This window comes from Myotis yumanensis, unplaced genomic scaffold, assembly GCF_028538775.1.
Source record: "Myotis yumanensis isolate MYYU_CA2020_CCGP unplaced genomic scaffold, mMyoYum1.0.hap1 SCAF_7, whole genome shotgun sequence".
Lineage (NCBI taxonomy): Eukaryota > Metazoa > Chordata > Mammalia > Chiroptera > Vespertilionidae > Myotis > Myotis yumanensis.
This window is the reverse complement of record NW_027223758.1, coordinates 58253738-58271596: the sequence shown is the minus strand read 5'-3', so window position 1 is coordinate 58271596 and position 17859 is coordinate 58253738. Positions and strand designations below refer to the sequence as shown.

Here is a 17859-nt window from a genome sequence, read left to right as displayed (position 1 = left end):
GGCTCCCTAAATTGTTAAACGTGATGAAACAAAATTATGAAGGCATTGCGTCTATAGATATTAGCAGCTATTGTTTTTGTTCTTTAAATTGAATGTGTGACTCAAACTGTAGGGTAACTAAACAAACATGAACACAGTCAAACACGAAGAGCCCTCAATTCCTAATGCACATTTTGATTCTCAACAAAGGAGTGGACATTCAAGAATAACCTGGGTTATCGGGTTGTGTTATAGTACGTTCAACACCCTTGAGTAACCAGATGAGAACAAAAATGTGAGTCCCTCCTCATAGATATGGGAGGGAGGGAGAGCAAGACCAATGAGCCTGGTGGTGTGGAAAGCAGTTACTCACATCACAGCATCAACAGGAAAGAATGCACAGCAGTTCCAGCGTAATCATTGGCCATTTAATCAAGCATCTCATAAAAATGGTAGAAAACTCATCAGGGCTGTCAGTTCAGCTCACTATTTTCTGCTCCTCAAAGATAACATCAAACTAATTCTTGTTTTTCCCATCTGTTCAGCTTGGCTTACCCTTTTATCAATGGAGAAGAGTCATTCTTTTCCCCCGGTTTTGTTGTGCAGGTGCCCTTTGAATAATAACTTCCTGACGCAGTGTCCAATAAATCTATCCACACTGAACCAACATAGGGCACAGCTAAAAGCCAGGTGCGGGGTACATTTTTCACAACAATGATGTATTTTCACAGTCCATTCTGCAGAGTCCACTTTTAAAGGATAATTAAACTTTCTCTAATAGTGATGAGTCAAATGCTTTTTATAACCTGCAGGTTACTATAACACAAGTTGTCAAGTTTCCTAAAAGAACTCCTAGCCCTGGTGCTTGGAATTAAATGGCACAGCAGAAGGCATGGGCCCAAAGCCAGCCTTCACCACCACGCCCTCCTCATCTTCCTAGAAGCTAATTACCCTCCCAACACCGAAGGATTTGGAGTAGGGAAGAGTAGGGGTCGGTCCTGTGTGTCATCCTAGGCAAATTACTTCATCTTCCTGAGCCTGTTTCCTCCTCTATCCCTCATAGGATTATTTTGAGAATTAAGTTTCCTAATCGAGGAACCTATGGGGGTATAGAGTTTCAGTATAAGATGATGCAAAAATTAGAGAGATGGATGGTGGTGATGTCAGCACAACAATGTGAATGTACTTAATACCCCTGGAACTGTACATTTTAAAATGGAAACTTTTAAGGGGGGAGTGAAGATATTCTACAGTTTATCTTAATGAGGTAAAGACCTAAATCTCCCAAAATCAATAATTCTGACTACAATCAATTAATTTTTTCCTTTCTTTTGTATTTTGTTATCTGCAAATTCAAAACTTCCAAGAACATAGTCCCATGTAGTGTTCCCTTCTAACATAGTGCTCATAGGTGAGTACATACAAATCTACGGAGGAATTACAAACATTTATTAGGCAAATTTTAAGTGACTAAAATTGCATTTTATGAAGATCAGCAGAGTCAAAGTGCATGCTATAATAATGAAGTAATGGCTCTCATTAAATGCAAAAATATTGAAGAAAATGGTTACAAATCACAAAACATTCTAGTAGAGTACAGAGGTTTCTAGTGAGATGTGATGTTTGTTTTTCAAGTGAGATAAATAAAATGGAGCACCTCTCCGTATTTGATTATTTCTTTAGGTGGATGATGCTGAAGAACCTGACAAAACAGGGGAAAATAAAGCACCCAGTAAGTTCCAGTCCGTAGGAGTGCAAGTAGAAGAAGAGAAGTGGTGAGTCCACATGCATTTGTCCTCTTTCATCTTGAGGTTGGCAAGTATGGTACAAGTATTTTCCCCCAGGATAAACCAACAAGATTCAATGATATTGTCTGTTAACTTTTGATAGCATTTACAGGGTAAGCCTGAAACAATATTAGCTGATTCCCTCCTCTACTTTAATAGTGGAGACCACTCCATTGAAGGTTTAGCTAGAATAGTAGAGTAAGCACATTGCATTTACATACATATAAGCACTGTGTATATTACTGTTGTGTTGCGAAACTATTCCTCTTCAACAAACCTTTCTATTTGGCACTGTAAACTTTTTAAGAGATGAGGACTTATCTTATTCCTTGTTTTCTCTTAGCACTTAATAGTGTTTGGTGTTTGATATGCACTCAATGAATGATAAATAATGAATAAATGGGGAAAAGGAAAAAGAAAATTTCCCATTATTATCCTGATGGGGATGTGGAGCAACATTAACTCTCATTCATTGCTGGTGGGAATGCAAAATGGTACAACCATTTTCAAAGACAGTTTTAGTCTTACAAAACTAAACATATTCTTATCATATGATCCAGCAATCACACCCCTTGGTATTTACCCAAAGAAATTGAAAACTTATGTCCATGCAAAAACTTGCCCACAGATGTTTACAGCAGCTTTAGGCATCATTGTCAAAACTTAGAAGCGCCGAAACCGGTTTGGCTCAGTAGATAGGGCGTCGGTCTGTGGACTGAAGGGTCCCAGGTTCGATTCTGGTCAAGGGCATGTACCTGGGTTGCGGGCACATCCCCAGTAGGAGATGTGCAGGAGGCAGCTGATAGATGTTTCTCTCTCATCGATGTTTCTAACACTCTCTGTCTCTTTCCCTTCCTCTCTGTAAAAAATCAATAAAAAAAAAAAAAAAAAAAAAACTTAGAAGCAACCAAGGTGTCCATCAGTAGGTGAATGGATAAATAAACTGTGGTATATACAGACGATGGAATATTATTCAGCATTAAAAAGAAATCAGTTATCAAGCCACGAAAAGACATGGAAGAAAATTAAATGCACATTACCAAGTGAAAGAAGCCAATCTGCAAAGGCTCCATGTTATTATATGATTTCAACCATATGACATTCTGGAAAAGACAAAACTATGGAGACAGTAAAAAAGTGGTTCTCAAAGATTGGGGAATGAGGGATGAATGGGCAGAGCACACAGGATTTTTAGGGCAGTAAAACTATTCTGTTATACTACAGTGGTAGGATCATTTATGATACTTGAATATATGTCATTGTACAGCTGTCAAAATCCATAGAATGCGCTACACCGTGACTGAACGCTAACGTAAACTATGAATTTTGGATAATAATGATGTGTCCATGTAAGTTCACCATTGTGTACCTACACATTCTGTAGGTTCACCATCTGGTGGGGGATGTTGGTAGTGGGGAGAAGAGGGCAAAGGTATATGGGAAATTGCTCAAGTTTGCTGTGAATCTAAAATTGCTCTAAAAAAATAAATTTTATTAATTTAACAAAGCAGGAGGGTAGACAATGTTAACCTCAGAGTTTTGTCCTGGGGGTGTGATGTTTCATATATGTAAAACTTTAGAAAATTACCTGACATAAAAGAAGCTCTGTATAAGTATTTCCAATTCTATTATGTACCCAGATAGAATCTCTCTAAAGATTGAAATTTTTAAAAAGCAATTATACCATCTTTTCTTTAAAGTAAGAGAATAACCTCAAATTTAAATTTTTCCTTTAAACATTTCCCCTGCAGTCAACTGTTCTTTTACCAAATTAATGCCCTGACGCTTGCCCAGCAATCAGAATGTAAAATATTGCATTATTTGGCCTAGTAGCAACCCAAAAACTTCAAATGAGCCACTTTTATCATGTTATTGAAAAGTTGAACATTTCAGGAATTGTTGAAGTTTGTAAGGATGGTCAATTCCTCGGTAAACTGAGTAATTTATTTAAAATTCATTCTCCAAAGGACTAGTAAACCCAATGTTGGTGCTTAACTTTCTAAAACGCACCCTTCCTCAGAGGTCACTCTATAGTTAACCTCTGTAAAGTAAATTAGCATTTAAATTTATGTTAATGATGTTTTCAACCTCTCCAAAAGAAATCCATTGTCAAACAGTCAGGGATTACTTATATCTTCTGTCTCTAATTATAATTCTTTTATAATTTTGCTGGTAGTAATTCATTTAGATGGAATTTTAAAAAGCTAATTTGGGCAGGTGAAATTACCTGATGACAGACAGGGGATTTTCTTAAATTATCTAGTGATAAAGCTGAGACTGTTGTTTTCACAATGAATGGCCAATACAACCCATCTCTTCCTTCCCCAAATAAACAGACTGATACGCAACAGTAACCTAACAAAAAGTGAGAGAAAGAAAGAAAACAGAGCCAGAGAAAGAAAGAGATAGTACAGAAAGAGGAAGAGGAAGACTTTGTAAGAGGCCAAGAGATTCATTGTCACCTTTTGAATTTGCCACAATTTAGGAACCAAAACTAACATAGCAAAGTCCACCTGGCTGGTTTGTCTGTTAAAGGGTAGACTTGTAAATACAGGGTGCTCTTCAGTGTTCCAAATCAAAACAAAAGTCAGTAACTCATTAGTAGAAAGTAAAATGCACTAAGTAACCTATCTGCTTCAAAAAAAAAAAAAGGAATCAAAATGAGTATTACAAATGCTGATATATTTGCAGGCAGCCATGACATCTTCAGAATGCTATTGATTGCAAATATGCCACGTTCACTCTCCAGGGCTGCCTCATGGTGGGGCCCTGCATAGAGGAATGCTAAAGGTCACTCGTTTAAATGCCATGACAGCACCAAGCCAGGGACAATGCATGCATGTGGTTTGGGAACAAGACAGCTTATTTGAAGCCCGTGAAGAAACTCCTGTCTCCATCAAACACTAGCTATCTTCCTTCAATTCCTGTTTCTCGGGTTGGCTGGAGGCACTGTTTGACAGGATCCACACGGCATATGTTTGCTGACATGCAGGACTGGTGCTGAACAAAGCGGGCAAGTCGTGCCACCTCCTCCCCGGGATTACTCACCTCCACCACGGTTCTCTATCCCACGGACTCCTAGCATCCTGTATCCATTCTTTCTGGTCTTTTGACGACTCCCCGGGAATTTGCATGAGGTCTTCCTTTCTTCCAAGCTGATAATTAGCAAATCTAGTAAACCAATCCTTCCTATTTACCAAGGTGAGAAGCGAAGAGTCTCCCAGGGATCTCCCCTTTCCTTCTGAGTAACAACTGTGCTTCAACAGTGGTTCAAACTAAACTTCTTCCACTAGCCCATTAGTGGCTATAACAGTGGACACAAAGAGAAAAAATATTATTTTCATTATAAAATTGGTATGAAACAGCAAATTTACTTGGAAGAAAACATACAATAGCATAATAACAGTTTATAACTCTCTGATGGGCTTTGGAGCATTTTAAAAAACTGATTATATATCTTATTATTAAGTATTATCTATATTTTCTATAATTGGATAATCTAACGATAAGGAGAGTAAGTTCATATTTATGTATTATAAAAATTTATAAATTACAGAAATAAAATAAAATCTCCCATAATCTTATCCATTAACCATGAATTAATATAGGGGTATAGTTTTACCCATACTTTTTCCAGGAAAATTTTATTTTGTTTTATTTTATTTGAATTCCACTTTGTGTTTATTAAAAAAAAAAAAAAAAAGCATCAAACTTCCCTGGGTTACTTGTTTCTGACCATATTTATGTTTTGTTTTGTTTTGGCACAAATTGCCAAGGATGAAGAGAACAGGAGAGGGAAACACACAGACACACACAGAGACCATTTTGAAAGCTGGAAGGCAGATAGACTAGTGATAACCGACTTAGCTGATCAGAGAAACTCAATCTAAAGCCAGTGATGCAGAAATCCAAGCTGTACCTTGATTTAAATTTCAGAGCCCACAGAAGGCATGGGAATATGTTGGGCAGTCAAAGTAGAATGAAGGTGGAGCTACAAACCCTTGAACCTGCAGAGCCAGTGCCAGTCCTTCCTCTCTGTGGCAGAGGCTTGGAGGTTTTTCATCTTCAGAGGCTAAAACAAAAGGATCTCTGGTCTGGAGGACAGCAGCACAGCTGAGGGCAGGATTACTGCACTGAAAATAGGAGGATAAGTGCAAACTTACAAACAATTTGAACCCAAGACCCAAAGATTTTGACATCAAGGATTTGGCAAGCTAACATCCCAGCCAGATCATCCTGCAGTGAGGATTAGAGTGGATGAGCCCCTCCCCCAACCCCAGACTTCTGACTGGTTTTTAGGCCTGGTCATAATAAAGTAGACATAAAAGCAAGTTCTGAATAGTGACTTAAAGTCTTATATTTATCCACCAAGTTATGATTTCCAGTGTTCTTCATTCCTTTGTGTAGGTCCAAAGTTCCACCTAGCATCATTTTCCTTCTGCTTGAAGAAATTTTTTTAAACCATTCTTATAGTGTATATCTACCCATGATGAATTCTTCCAGCTTTTGGGTATTGAAAAAGTCATTATTTTGTCATCATTTATTTTTATTTTTTTAATATATTTTTATTGATTTCAGAGAGGACAGGAGAAGGAAAGAGAGATAGAAACATCGATGATGAGAGAGAATCATTGATCGGCTGCCTCTCCCCACCCCACTCTGGGGATCAAGCCTGCAACCTGGGCATGTCCCTTGACCAGAAATCGAACCGTGTTCATAGGTAGATGCTCAGCCACTGAGCCATGCCAGCCGGGCTCATGTTTCTTCAATTTTAGTTTAGTATTATGAATATATGGAGACTCTTAATTGAGGTGTAGGCACAATCTACTGAGTCTTGCTTTTCTGCTTATTGCCATATTCCCCATGTTGCCATATTGCTGTCATAATCTCTAGTTCAGAAACAAAAGGTAAGTGTGAAGTGTGTGTTATAGGTTTGGCCTTCAGCCCCTGTTGCAACTCAGCTTTCATAAGGTTAGATATTTGTGATATATTTTGTAACAACTTATAAATCAGTCATTCTTAATTTTCACAACTAAGAGTGTTAAGGGATGGTAGAAGTTTTGAACTTATATGCTTTTTTGTTATTTATTAACATTGTCAAATTAACAAACTGACATCTGATGTTAGAGATTATATAGATAGAAGCTACTGGTCTCATGGCAATTTTCTAGAAAGGAAACTCCAGAATGTTATTTTTCTGGTGTATGTATATTTAATATTTCCATCCGTGTCTTTGTAAAGGACTTCTTAACTATCTGGGATCTTTAGAGATCATCCATGTGAGACGCAGTGCTACATCAAGTACGATTTGCCTTCAGCATCCAGGGAATTAGAATGGAAAACTTTAACGAGAATAAGTGGGTAGTAAATCACTTTGTGGCTTCTTTTCCACCTTCAACCACTCCCCCACCCCACCATGCCTTCATGTAATATGTGAAGTTAGGTAACAGTGAATGTCATCAGTAGGATTTGTACGTTTGGAGCTATGTGTATGTGAGGGAAAGGCAAGATCCTTTCATTGGTGTTGATGGGATGGGAATAGGAGCAGATGGGTATTTTGGTGATTTGCAAAAAAGCCTCTGGTCTTTCTTATCTCCAGTTGGTGGAGCCATCTCCTTCTCTCCTAGTTTACCTTTTGTTGATTGCAAGATAATATGTAGGCCTCCAGGGGACACTCAATGCTGGGAGTGGGGAGACTATTGCTGGCATCAAAATATGCTTGAGAATGACACCTGCCACTTCAGCAGGCCTGTGAATGCACAAGTTCAGGTGTAGGTGTTGGAGGAAAGTACTGGCAATCTATTATGAAAGCTGCTCTCTATTTCTAAACGCACATGCCTCAGTGAATAAGATGATTATGCTTTTATCACCAAAGTCTCTTCTATTTCTATAAAATTCTGAGTTTCTGAAATCTTTCTTGCTTCATACATTCAAATTCATGGCCTCACAACTGAGTGGAACAATGTGGAGAGGTAGCATCGCTTTCTCTTTTAGCAAGCGTCAACTACTATGAATGATCTCTTTTGATTGCAAATGACTTAAATATGTAAACTTTGGGCTTCTAGTGATTTGTGTCTTTTCAACTAGGCAGGACGTTAAAACAAAAAGCCAAAATTGAGACAGAACCTTCTGACAGCCAATTCAGGAACCACAGACTTGGAAAGACCTTTGGCAGTCAAAAATATCCGCCTTTGCCAACTCAGAAGCTTTGGATCAATCCCCACTCCTCACAGTTTACTTGGAGTGCTGCATAGCCTAATACCCACTATTGATCTTAGACAGGATTTGGCAAACAGCCTCTTTTCTTTGCCAAGTTAACAATATCATGATCTAGCCAAATAGTTCCTTACAGTACACCTGAGTTTTTAAGGTGCGTCATTCATGCGTTTCAAATTTCAAAAGCCTGAAACTTGGCATAATTCCTGATATGCCTCATACACGTTCTTTTTTTTTTTCTTTCTCTCCTTCCCTCCTTCTTTTTTCTTTTTCTCTTTCCTCCTTCCTTTTGTCTTTGTCTTTTCCACCCCTCTCTCTCTCTCTCTCTTTCTCTTACACATTTTTCAAGATAATTTAGTTTACAAAAGGCATCTATTTCACAAGCCTATGGCCTCCATTTGACCCAACAACAAGACCACAATAAAAAAAAAATTGTAAGTGAGACCTCTTGGGCTTTTAGTTGCCTGAGGGCAGGAGCCAGGGAGTGACCTAATGCTCCGATTGCAGAAGAAAACAGTTCCTCCTGGGGCACAGTCAGTTCAAGGATGTTCTGTTGAGACTCCTCACCAAGGTTTTACAGTGACAGCCCATCACTGTGCTAGCACCTGCCCAGCTGGTCCTGAAAGGAGGCTGGCAGCACGCTGGGTGCTCTCTGCAGCTATCACAGGATAACAAGCCCACTGTGGTTATTTCCCATTTCCTCCCTTTCTTTTATTTGACGAGTATAGTACAATTATTTGAAGTAGAGAGAGTTTTTATGTTGAAAACCTATTCTATTTTCCTTTGCTTAAAGAGATTTTCATGGCCCTGGCCAAGTAGCTCAGTGGGTTAGAGTGTTGTCCTGATATGCCAAGGTTGCAGGTTCAATGCCTGCTCGGAGCACATACAAGAATCAACCAATGAATAAGTGGAACAACAAATTGATCTCTCTCTCTCTCTCTCTCTCTCTCTCTCTTTCATAAATAAATAATATATAAGAGGGAGCTCTTCAAGCAAAAGAATGACCGACATGGAGGGTTTTAAATAACCAATGGATCTTTGTGTTGAGGTAGTTTTAAAATGTGTCGATAAGACAGTGATGACCTCATACAAATGGGGAGCTGGAGAGCTCCTCCCCACTGAATTTGGAAACAAGGGCTGCATTAGGCCTAGGTTCTGCACGCACTGTTCCAACTGGGAAGCTGATGTGACAGAAAGCATGAACCTTGCCCCAGTCACATGCTCAGTGGTTAGAGCATCACCCTGGGCATGAAGGGTCGCATATTCAATTCCTGGTCAAGGGCATGTACCTGGGTTGCAGGTTTGGTCCCTGGCCCTGGTAGGGTCACATGCGGGAGGCAACCAATTGATCTCTCTCTCTCTTCCCCTTCCTTCTACTCTCTCTAAAAAAAATGGAAAAAAATATCCTCAGGTGAGGATTAACCACAACAAAAAAAAGCATGAACCTCTTTTTTAAAAAGTTGTAATTTTTTTAATATATTTTAATTGATTTCAGAGAGGAAGGGAGAGAGAGAGAGATTGAAACATCAATGATGAGAGAGAATCATTGACCAGCTGCCTCCTGCACGCCCCCTACTAGGTATCAAGCCTGCAACCCGGGCATGTGCCCTTTTTTTTTAAAAAATATATATTTTATTGATTTTTTCACAAAGAGGAAGGGAGAGAGATAGAGAGTTAGAAACATCGATGAGAGAGAAACATCGACCAGCCACCTCCTGCACATCTCCTACTGGGGATGTGCCCGCAACCCAGGTACATGCCCTTGACTGGAATCGAACCTGGGACCTTTCAGTCCGCAGGCCGACGCTCCATCCACTGAGCCAAACCGGTTTTGGCCCGGGCATGTGCCCTTGACTGGAATTGAACCCCAGGCCCTTCAGTCCTCAGGCTAACGTTCTATCCACTGAGCCAAACCAGCCAGGGCTAAAAAGTTGTAATTTTTATCTCAATCTCCTCACCCCACATCTTTAACCTATCTTTTATTTTATGTAAGGAGATATCTTGGGTTTTACATCAGTTAAAGGGAAACATTTCATAAAATACCAAGATGGCTGCACTTCTGAAGAGTAGCATTTTGAGATCCCACATATATTTGGTCTTTATCAAAGGCTTGGTGACAAATATCTGAAGTCCCCTCTAAAGAAAGAGCAGCATAGGACTCGTGTTTCTCCTTTTGAAAGTAGATGTAGCCCTGAGAAGCAACCACTATGTGAATGAGAAAGATAAAGATCACCAGAAGCCAGAGGATTGTGCAACAGGATGACTGAGTTCGTCTCCTTAAGATAATTTCATGGCTTAGGTCTCGCATAATGGAATCCTTGCAGGTCCCAAGCACGTATGTTCTAAAGATAACAACTGTGCTTAGTTTCTGTTCATGATTTACTTTGCTTAGACAGCCCCATCGGACAGAGGAGATGAGAATGGGCCTGCAGCTCGCCATCTGCGTGTTGATTTGTAGCCTGCTGTGCAGAAAAGTCGCGGGAGGGGGGCAGAAAATCCTCTAATTGAAATATAAACTGGTTTCATAGAAGGAGCACAAAGCAACAGCAGAGGTGAATACTAACAAGTGACTTTTCTCTTGCTATTCAGAACAGACAGGGTATTGTGTCCCATACTGGTTGAGCCAGTCTGTAGTTTCATGGTTTTTTGCTCCTTAGACCAGAATATTGGCCGGTCTGTTTCAGAAGCTGTAATTATTACACATTGTGCCTTCAGGGCATGAAGGACCCAAGAAGCTTCAACACTGGAGATTGTGGGTTCAAAACTAGCAAGACACTGGGTTTGGCTTTTGGATTTTTAGCAGCAACCAGCAACTAATCTATTCTTTTCAAAACTACAGAAATTAATCCAGTGACTGCTACTCTCTTTTTATCAAAATTTTAAAACAGCAACAACTTGATGGCACCCTTCCCTGAGAAGGAACTTTGCCCATCAGAGACTGAAAACGTTCTGTAGAGCAGAACATTCTTTGAAAGCTCTGGGTGGAAGAAAGCACTTGCTTGAGGAACTTAATTGATAGACACAGTGCAGCCGGGACAGGGCTGCCTGAGTTCAAAGGCACCGCTTTTAATCCCAAACCATTTTCATTTCACTTAACTGTTATTTCTTTCTGGGTGACTAAACTGCAAACTCCTACTAATCTGCTGCCAAGTGATTTTTCTTAAGGAGGTGGATACTTTACCAGATTCAGAGCCAGGAGCCTCTGTCAGGAATGCCGATGGTACGGTTTTGTGTCGATAGAAACAGGCCCAGGGAAGTAGGTCACTCTGTTTTGTATGTGAAACAGATTCTGTCTCTGGCAAGTTCGCTCCAATTGAAAACAATAAGGCACTGGTCCGTCCTTAAGTCTGGAAATGTAATGCCTCTGGCAGTACAGGATCTTGGAGAGTGCAGCCTAGTGTTTTTTCATAGCTGGGATTTTGTGTTAGTAGAACAGCCACACTGTCAACTGTTGCAAGGAGAGCCATCCAATTCACACATATGCAGCTGGACAGGAAGTTTAGAAACAAGTGGCTCTTCTCCGTTTCCTTGCTAGTACAAGAGATCTACAACATTGCCTTCAGACTCTCGCACTATGTGATTTTTTTAATGGCCCATTTGAGAGTGTGAAAACTTATAACATGACCAAGTATAATGGAAGTAATTTCTTGAAAACAGCAAACAGTGAAATGGGCCAGTTTCATCTGGTCCATCTTCATAAAATGAATCACAACATATTTGATCATTTTGACTGTGCTAATAACTAACACAGATTAGTGCAGTCACTTTTTTCCTAGATATTTATTGTCTGTGGGGGGTGGGGGGGGGGAATGATTTATTCAGATGATTGGACTCTCTCTTTTTTGGGACTTCTAGTTTTTCTAAGGGGTATAGAGTTGCAAATAATTACCTGTTTTATTCTGGTCATTTTTTATTTTTGAGGGATCAGAGTATTAGTCTTAATTGGCTTTCACAGAGTGTTCCAGGAAAGTTAAGAAGCATATCTGGTTTATTAAATGTTGTGTTGTTTAGTGCACTATGGAACATGAAACAGTAACTGAAAATCAACTGGCAAATAAGCACTCTTAAAGTGGTATAATCATGAACTGGTCAAGAAAATTTACCACCTCGGCCCCATTAGGATGGCTACTATTAAAAAAAACCACACACATAAATAAGTGTTGGCAAGGATGTGGAGAAATTGGACCCCTTGTGCACTGTTGATGGGGATATAAAATGGTGTACCTGCTATAGAGAACAGCATGACAGTTGCTCAAAAATTAAAAACAGAATTACCATATTATTCAGCAATTGTACTTCTGGGTATATACCCAAAAGAGTTGAAAGCAGGCTCTCGAAGAGATATTTGTACACCCATGTTCATAGCAGAAGAGTCCATCAAGAGATGAATATATAAACAAAATATGGTATATACATACAGTAGCCCCCTCTTATTTGCACTTTTGCTTTCTGAGGTTTCAGTTACTGGCAGTCAATCATGTCTGAAAATATTAAGTGGAAAATTCCAGAAATAAACAATTCATAAGTTTTAAATGGTGCACCATTCTGAACAGCGTGATGAAATCTTGCTCCATCCCTCTCTGTTTCTCCTGGGAAGTGAATCATCCCTTTGTCCAGGGCATTAGCTCTGTGTATACTCCCTGCCCTGCCCGTGAGTCAGCAGCAGACTAGGTTATCAGATTGACTGTCCCATATCACAGTGTTTGTGTTCAAGTAACCCTTTTTATACTTATTGGCCCCAAAGCACAAGAGTAGTGATCCTGGCCATTCAGCTATGCCAAAGAGAAACTGTATGGTGCTTCCATTAAGTGAAAAGGTGAGTTCGGTACAATGAGAAATTTTGAGAGAGAGACCCACATAACTTTTATTATAGTATATTGTTATAATTGTTCTATTGTATTATTAGTTACTAGGGGCCCAGTGTACGAATTCATGCACCTTGAAAGGAATTGTGGGCCATGAGACTGTGGTGGGCACAGGGGCAGGTCTCAGCCCATCCTCCATGCCCCTTCCCAACCCCTCCCACCATGGCCCCCGGTCCCCTGTCTTCCAGCAGCCCTGCTCCGGTCACTGCTGCTCCCATGCGCTGACAACACTGGCCCCGCTCACACCCGCTAATGGCGTTGAGCAATTGGGGCCATTGTTATATGCCTAATAACAGCGACCGGTGCCCCATCTTGATCTGGTGCCCCCACTCACCAGCTCCACCATCTCACCATGGCCAATGCCTGCCATGTTCCGCATGCACCCCCTCCCCCCGTGGTCAGCGAACATTATAGCAACTGGTCGTTTGGTTGTTCCACCGTTCAGTTTATTTGCATATTAGCCTTTTATTATATAGGATTGTTTTTACTCTCTTACTGTGTGTCTAAATTAAACTTTATCTCAGGTATGAATGTGTAGGGAAACAGTATACACAAGGTTCAGTACTAACCACGGTTTCCAGGATCCACTGGGGGTTTTGGAGCATATCCCCATGAATAAGGGGGCAGGGATTATTCACTCGTTAAAAGGAAGGAAATTATGGCACATGCTACAACATGGATGAACCTTGAAGACATTATGCTAAATGAAATAAGGCAGTCACAAAAGGATACTTTATGATTCCACTTATATGGAAGACCTAGAGTAGTCAAACTCAAAGGCACAGAAGGAATGGTGGTTGCCAGAGCCTGGGGAAGGGGTAGGTAGAATGAGTGGTAGTTACCAAAGATGAAAAAGTTCTGGAGATGGGTAGTGGTGAGGGATGCACAGCCATGTGAATAATGTACTTATGCCACTGAGCTGTACACTCAAAACTTACTAAAATGGTAAATTTTGTGATAGGTATTTTTTCACAATTAAAATATATAAAATATTAGATCAAGAAATTACCTTAAGAAAAAAAACACAAAGAAATACAGATGGGGTAACAGACACGCAATGCTACCTTCAGTGGACTTATATTCTCTATCATTGTTTCCTGCCTGCGCCAGGAGCCGTTAAGCTTGAGTGTGTGTGCATTTAAATTGCTTCACACTCACGCCTTCCTTTCCCCTTGTCTGAGAAGGAATTCACTGCTCCTCGGTTCTTCCCCAACCCTCCCATCTTCCACGTCTTCACCTTCACTGCAGGAATCAACCAGGGATGTACAGAGTCCTTTGGTTGTCCATATAAAGTGCTCTGATTAAATCTCTTAACAAGTTGTCTTCTATCACCTTGGTAGAAGGACTGTGAGAAGGGAAGTTAAAGGCACAGGGGAGGACGGTACAGGAAAACTCTAGAACTGTGAGCTGATTTTTGCCCCAAAAGCTTTGTACCAAATAATAACAATGACCTATGCAATCAAGAGACAGGTGAATCCTTAGCAGGGAAAGGAGTCTTACTTTTAAGGGGAACCTACCAATTCTTTAGTTTGCTTTCAGGAAGTCTTACTTGGTAAGAGCTGCCGCTGGGAAAATGTGATTTTTGCCAGATTCATGATAGCCTTGGCCCAGTTTGGGTTGGTTCCCCTCCCTCCCACTTCTATGCAAGTTATGCATAATAAGACATAATTGCATTGCTCCCTTACCCCTCACCAATCTGAATTTCAGGATTCAGGCTGTCCAGATATGGGGAGGAAACTGGCTATTGGACATTATACTGGCTTTGATTGCTCCACTTCTAAAATTTTTCTAGCTGTGCTTTAATACTGAATGAACATGAGAAATTTGTATTCTTTGTTTAAATATTTTTTTTATTGATTTCAGAGAGGAAGGGGGAGAGAGAGAAACATCAATGATGAGAGAGAATCATTGATAGGCTGCCTCCTGCACCAGGGCCTGAGGCCCCAACCTGGGCATGTGCCCCACCGGGGATCAAACTGTGACCTCCTGGATCATAGCTCCGGGTTCAACCACTGAGCCACGCTGGCCGGGAGAGAAATTCGCATTCTTTATGTTAGAGCTACGGCTACTGATATGCTTGTATCAGGGCCTGCCTCTGCAGACTGAGGAGATGAGGCCCCTGATGGTCATACCCATGAAGAAATGTAGAAAGTGGTGTTGCTTCAAGAAATATCCTTGAACTAAATCTCCTTTCCCCATTCCTCCAAGCTTCCGCAGGTTCACCCGATCCAACAGTGTGACGACGGCAGTGCAGGCTGACCTGGACTTCCACGACAACCTGGAAAACTCTCTGGAGTCTATAGAGGACAATTCGTGCCCGGGCCCCGCGGCCAGGCAGTTCTCCCGGGACGCCAGCACCTCCACCGTCAGCATTCAGGGCTCAGGAAACCACTACCACGCCTGTGCGGCCGACGACGACTTCGACGCGGATTTTGACCCTTCAATCCTGCCTCCGCCGGACCCCTGGATTGACTCGATCACCGAAGACCCCATGGAGGCCGTTCAAAGGTCAGTGTGCCACCGGGATGGCCACTGGTTTCTGAAGCTTCTGCAGGCGGAGCGAGACCGCATGGAAGGCTGGTGCCAGCAGATGGAGAGAGAAGAGCGGGAGAACAACCTGCCGGAAGACAGTAAGTAACGCAGCTGTGCACATCTGTCCGCGCAGGTCTGGGCGCACCTGGCGTCCTCACACTCCGTGGTTTCCTCCCGGCCAGATGCACGTGTCCAGCCCCGCAGGCTAACCCTACCGCACGGGGGCGTGTGGGAGCGCCGGGCGATCCCGCGGAGAGTCCAGCCGCCCCTGGCGGCACAATGAAAAGAGACCCTCTGGTTACACCTTCGCTCGCTCTAGATCCATAACTTGTAGCACCTAGATCCTTTCCTCTCTGAAGAGCACCAAGCTCAGCAGAGGGGCGGTTCCTATGCCCAGCGGGGTTCCCCTTCCCCCAGGTGTTACTGAAGGGGTACTGATTCTCCGGAAACTAGCAGTGACTCTAACTCGTTTCAAGGCCCACAGACACGTGTGCTTTGGGCATTTATAATCTTACAGTTTGATTACTTTCATTAACAGGCAATATTAAAACAAGGGTAGCAATGTACAGGCCAGTAAGAGGCTCAGACTCACTGCATTAATCTTAAGCCTGCTTGGCCTGCACTTGCTCGCTTGCGTTTTAGGGAGGCAAACCTTCAGCCGCTAAGTTAACACGAACTCCAATTTAATGGCTTAAACTAAGTGATAAAATAAAATATGATGACTAAATAAATAATGGAGACCTGGTACATCTTTCTTTTCAAAGTTGGCCTCTTAGCAACAATTCCTATTGAAAATTGACAAAGGAGCCCTGACCGGTTTGGCTCAGTGGATAGAGCGTCGGCCTGCGGACTCAAGGGTCCCAGGTTCGATTCCGGTCAAGGTCATGTACCTGGGTTGCGGGCACATTCCCGGTGGGGGGTGTGCAGGAGGCAGCTGATCGATGTTTCTCTCTCATCGATGTTTCTGACTCTCTATCCCTTTCCCTTCCTCTCTGTAAAAAAATCAATAAAATATATTTTTTTAAAAGAAAATTGACAAAGGAAAATGGCAAGTTACGATGATTTCGAAGCACGTTTCAACAATTATGAAATTTGATATAGTTTACAATCATTTTAATTTTGTGCATTTATTTTCCTCTGAAAAACTATTATTAAATGAATGGTGGATCTTCCAACTGATGAATCAAAGACATTTAGTGGTAGGCTGCCTTCTTTTTGTGTGGGAACCAGCTAGAAGAGTATTGTCCTGGTGTGGGTTTTAGACCTATTTTAAAAATCGGTGTTTAACTTCTTTTTTTTTTTAAAGGTTTTTTTTTTAAATATATTTTATTGATTTTTTACAGAGAGGAAGGGTGAGGGATAGAGAGTTAGAAACATCGATGAGAGAGAAACATCGATCAGGCGCCTCCTGCACACCCCGCACTGGGGATGTGCCCACAACCAAGGTACATGCCCTTGACCGGAATCGAACCTGGGACCCTTGAGTCCGCAGGCCGATGCTCTATCCACTGAGCCAAACCGGTTCTGGCTTAACTTCTTATTATGAAAGTTTTAAAATATGCACAGAAATAGGAAGTTGAATGTAATGAACCCCCATATGCCCATCGTGAAGTGTAACACTTGGCCAGTCTTATCTTCTTTTTTTTAAAAAAAAATTATATATATATATATTATTGATTTTTTACAGAGAGGAAGGGAGAGAGATAGAGAGTTAGAAACATCAATGAGAGAGAAACATCGACCAGCCACCACCTGCGCATCTCCTACTGGGGATGTGCCCGCAACCAAGGTACACGCCCTTGACCGGAATCGAACCCGGGACCCCTCAGTCCGCAGGCCGACGCTCTATCCACTGAGCCAAACCGGTTTCAGCAAGTCTTATCTTCTTATTTCCCCCCACTTATTGTTATTTTTGCCAGATTCTCTTTTAAAAAAAAATCTAAGGCATCATGTCACTTCACTATGTATCTCACACTGACACGGACTTTTTTTTTCTCACATAACCATCATGCATTATCATTCCCAACAAAAATAATAGTAATTTCTTAATAATTAGACTGAGAGCCTACTGTAAGTCATGTTAAAAGGACTTATTAAATAAGCCAAACTCACTGTGTCAAGGAGCAGTGAGTTTTCCATTAAGGACGTATTTTTCAATGAAAACTAAGTCTGGGAAATAACAGTAGTTTGGGGATTTCCTTTCTGTGTCCACTTTCTTGCTCACATCTTTTCTCTCTGCTCCTGCCTCCTGCCTAGACCCTGCCAACCAGATGACTAGCTTATTTGTTACCCTTATGAGCAGCTTAAAAAATCCATAAATGGGTTTCTATAACATTCATTAGATTCTTTCCTATTATGAGTACAAACAACTTAGCAGTGGAAAAATTAATCTCCTCGACTCTTGCCCCGAAGAGTCGGTGCCACTGGGGGCTCACCTGAGTGTTGATCCACAAGCAGAATTAGCTTTTTGCCCTCATAGC

General features: G+C 41.3%; 1 protein-coding gene across 16 annotated transcripts in view; it reads left to right on the top strand.

Moving 5' to 3' along the window:
• DLGAP1 (DLG associated protein 1) overlaps positions 1-17859 on the top strand; it is a 626931-nt gene that overhangs the window by 582649 nt on the left and 26423 nt on the right. For all 16 annotated transcript variants that reach the window (XM_070420578.1, XM_070420579.1, XM_070420581.1 and 13 more), the window contains 2 exons: positions 1663-1754; positions 15056-15477. In XM_070420578.1, coding sequence (XP_070276679.1) covers positions 1663-1754; positions 15056-15477 — 514 coding nt within the window. The remainder of the gene's footprint in view (positions 1-1662; positions 1755-15055; positions 15478-17859) is intronic.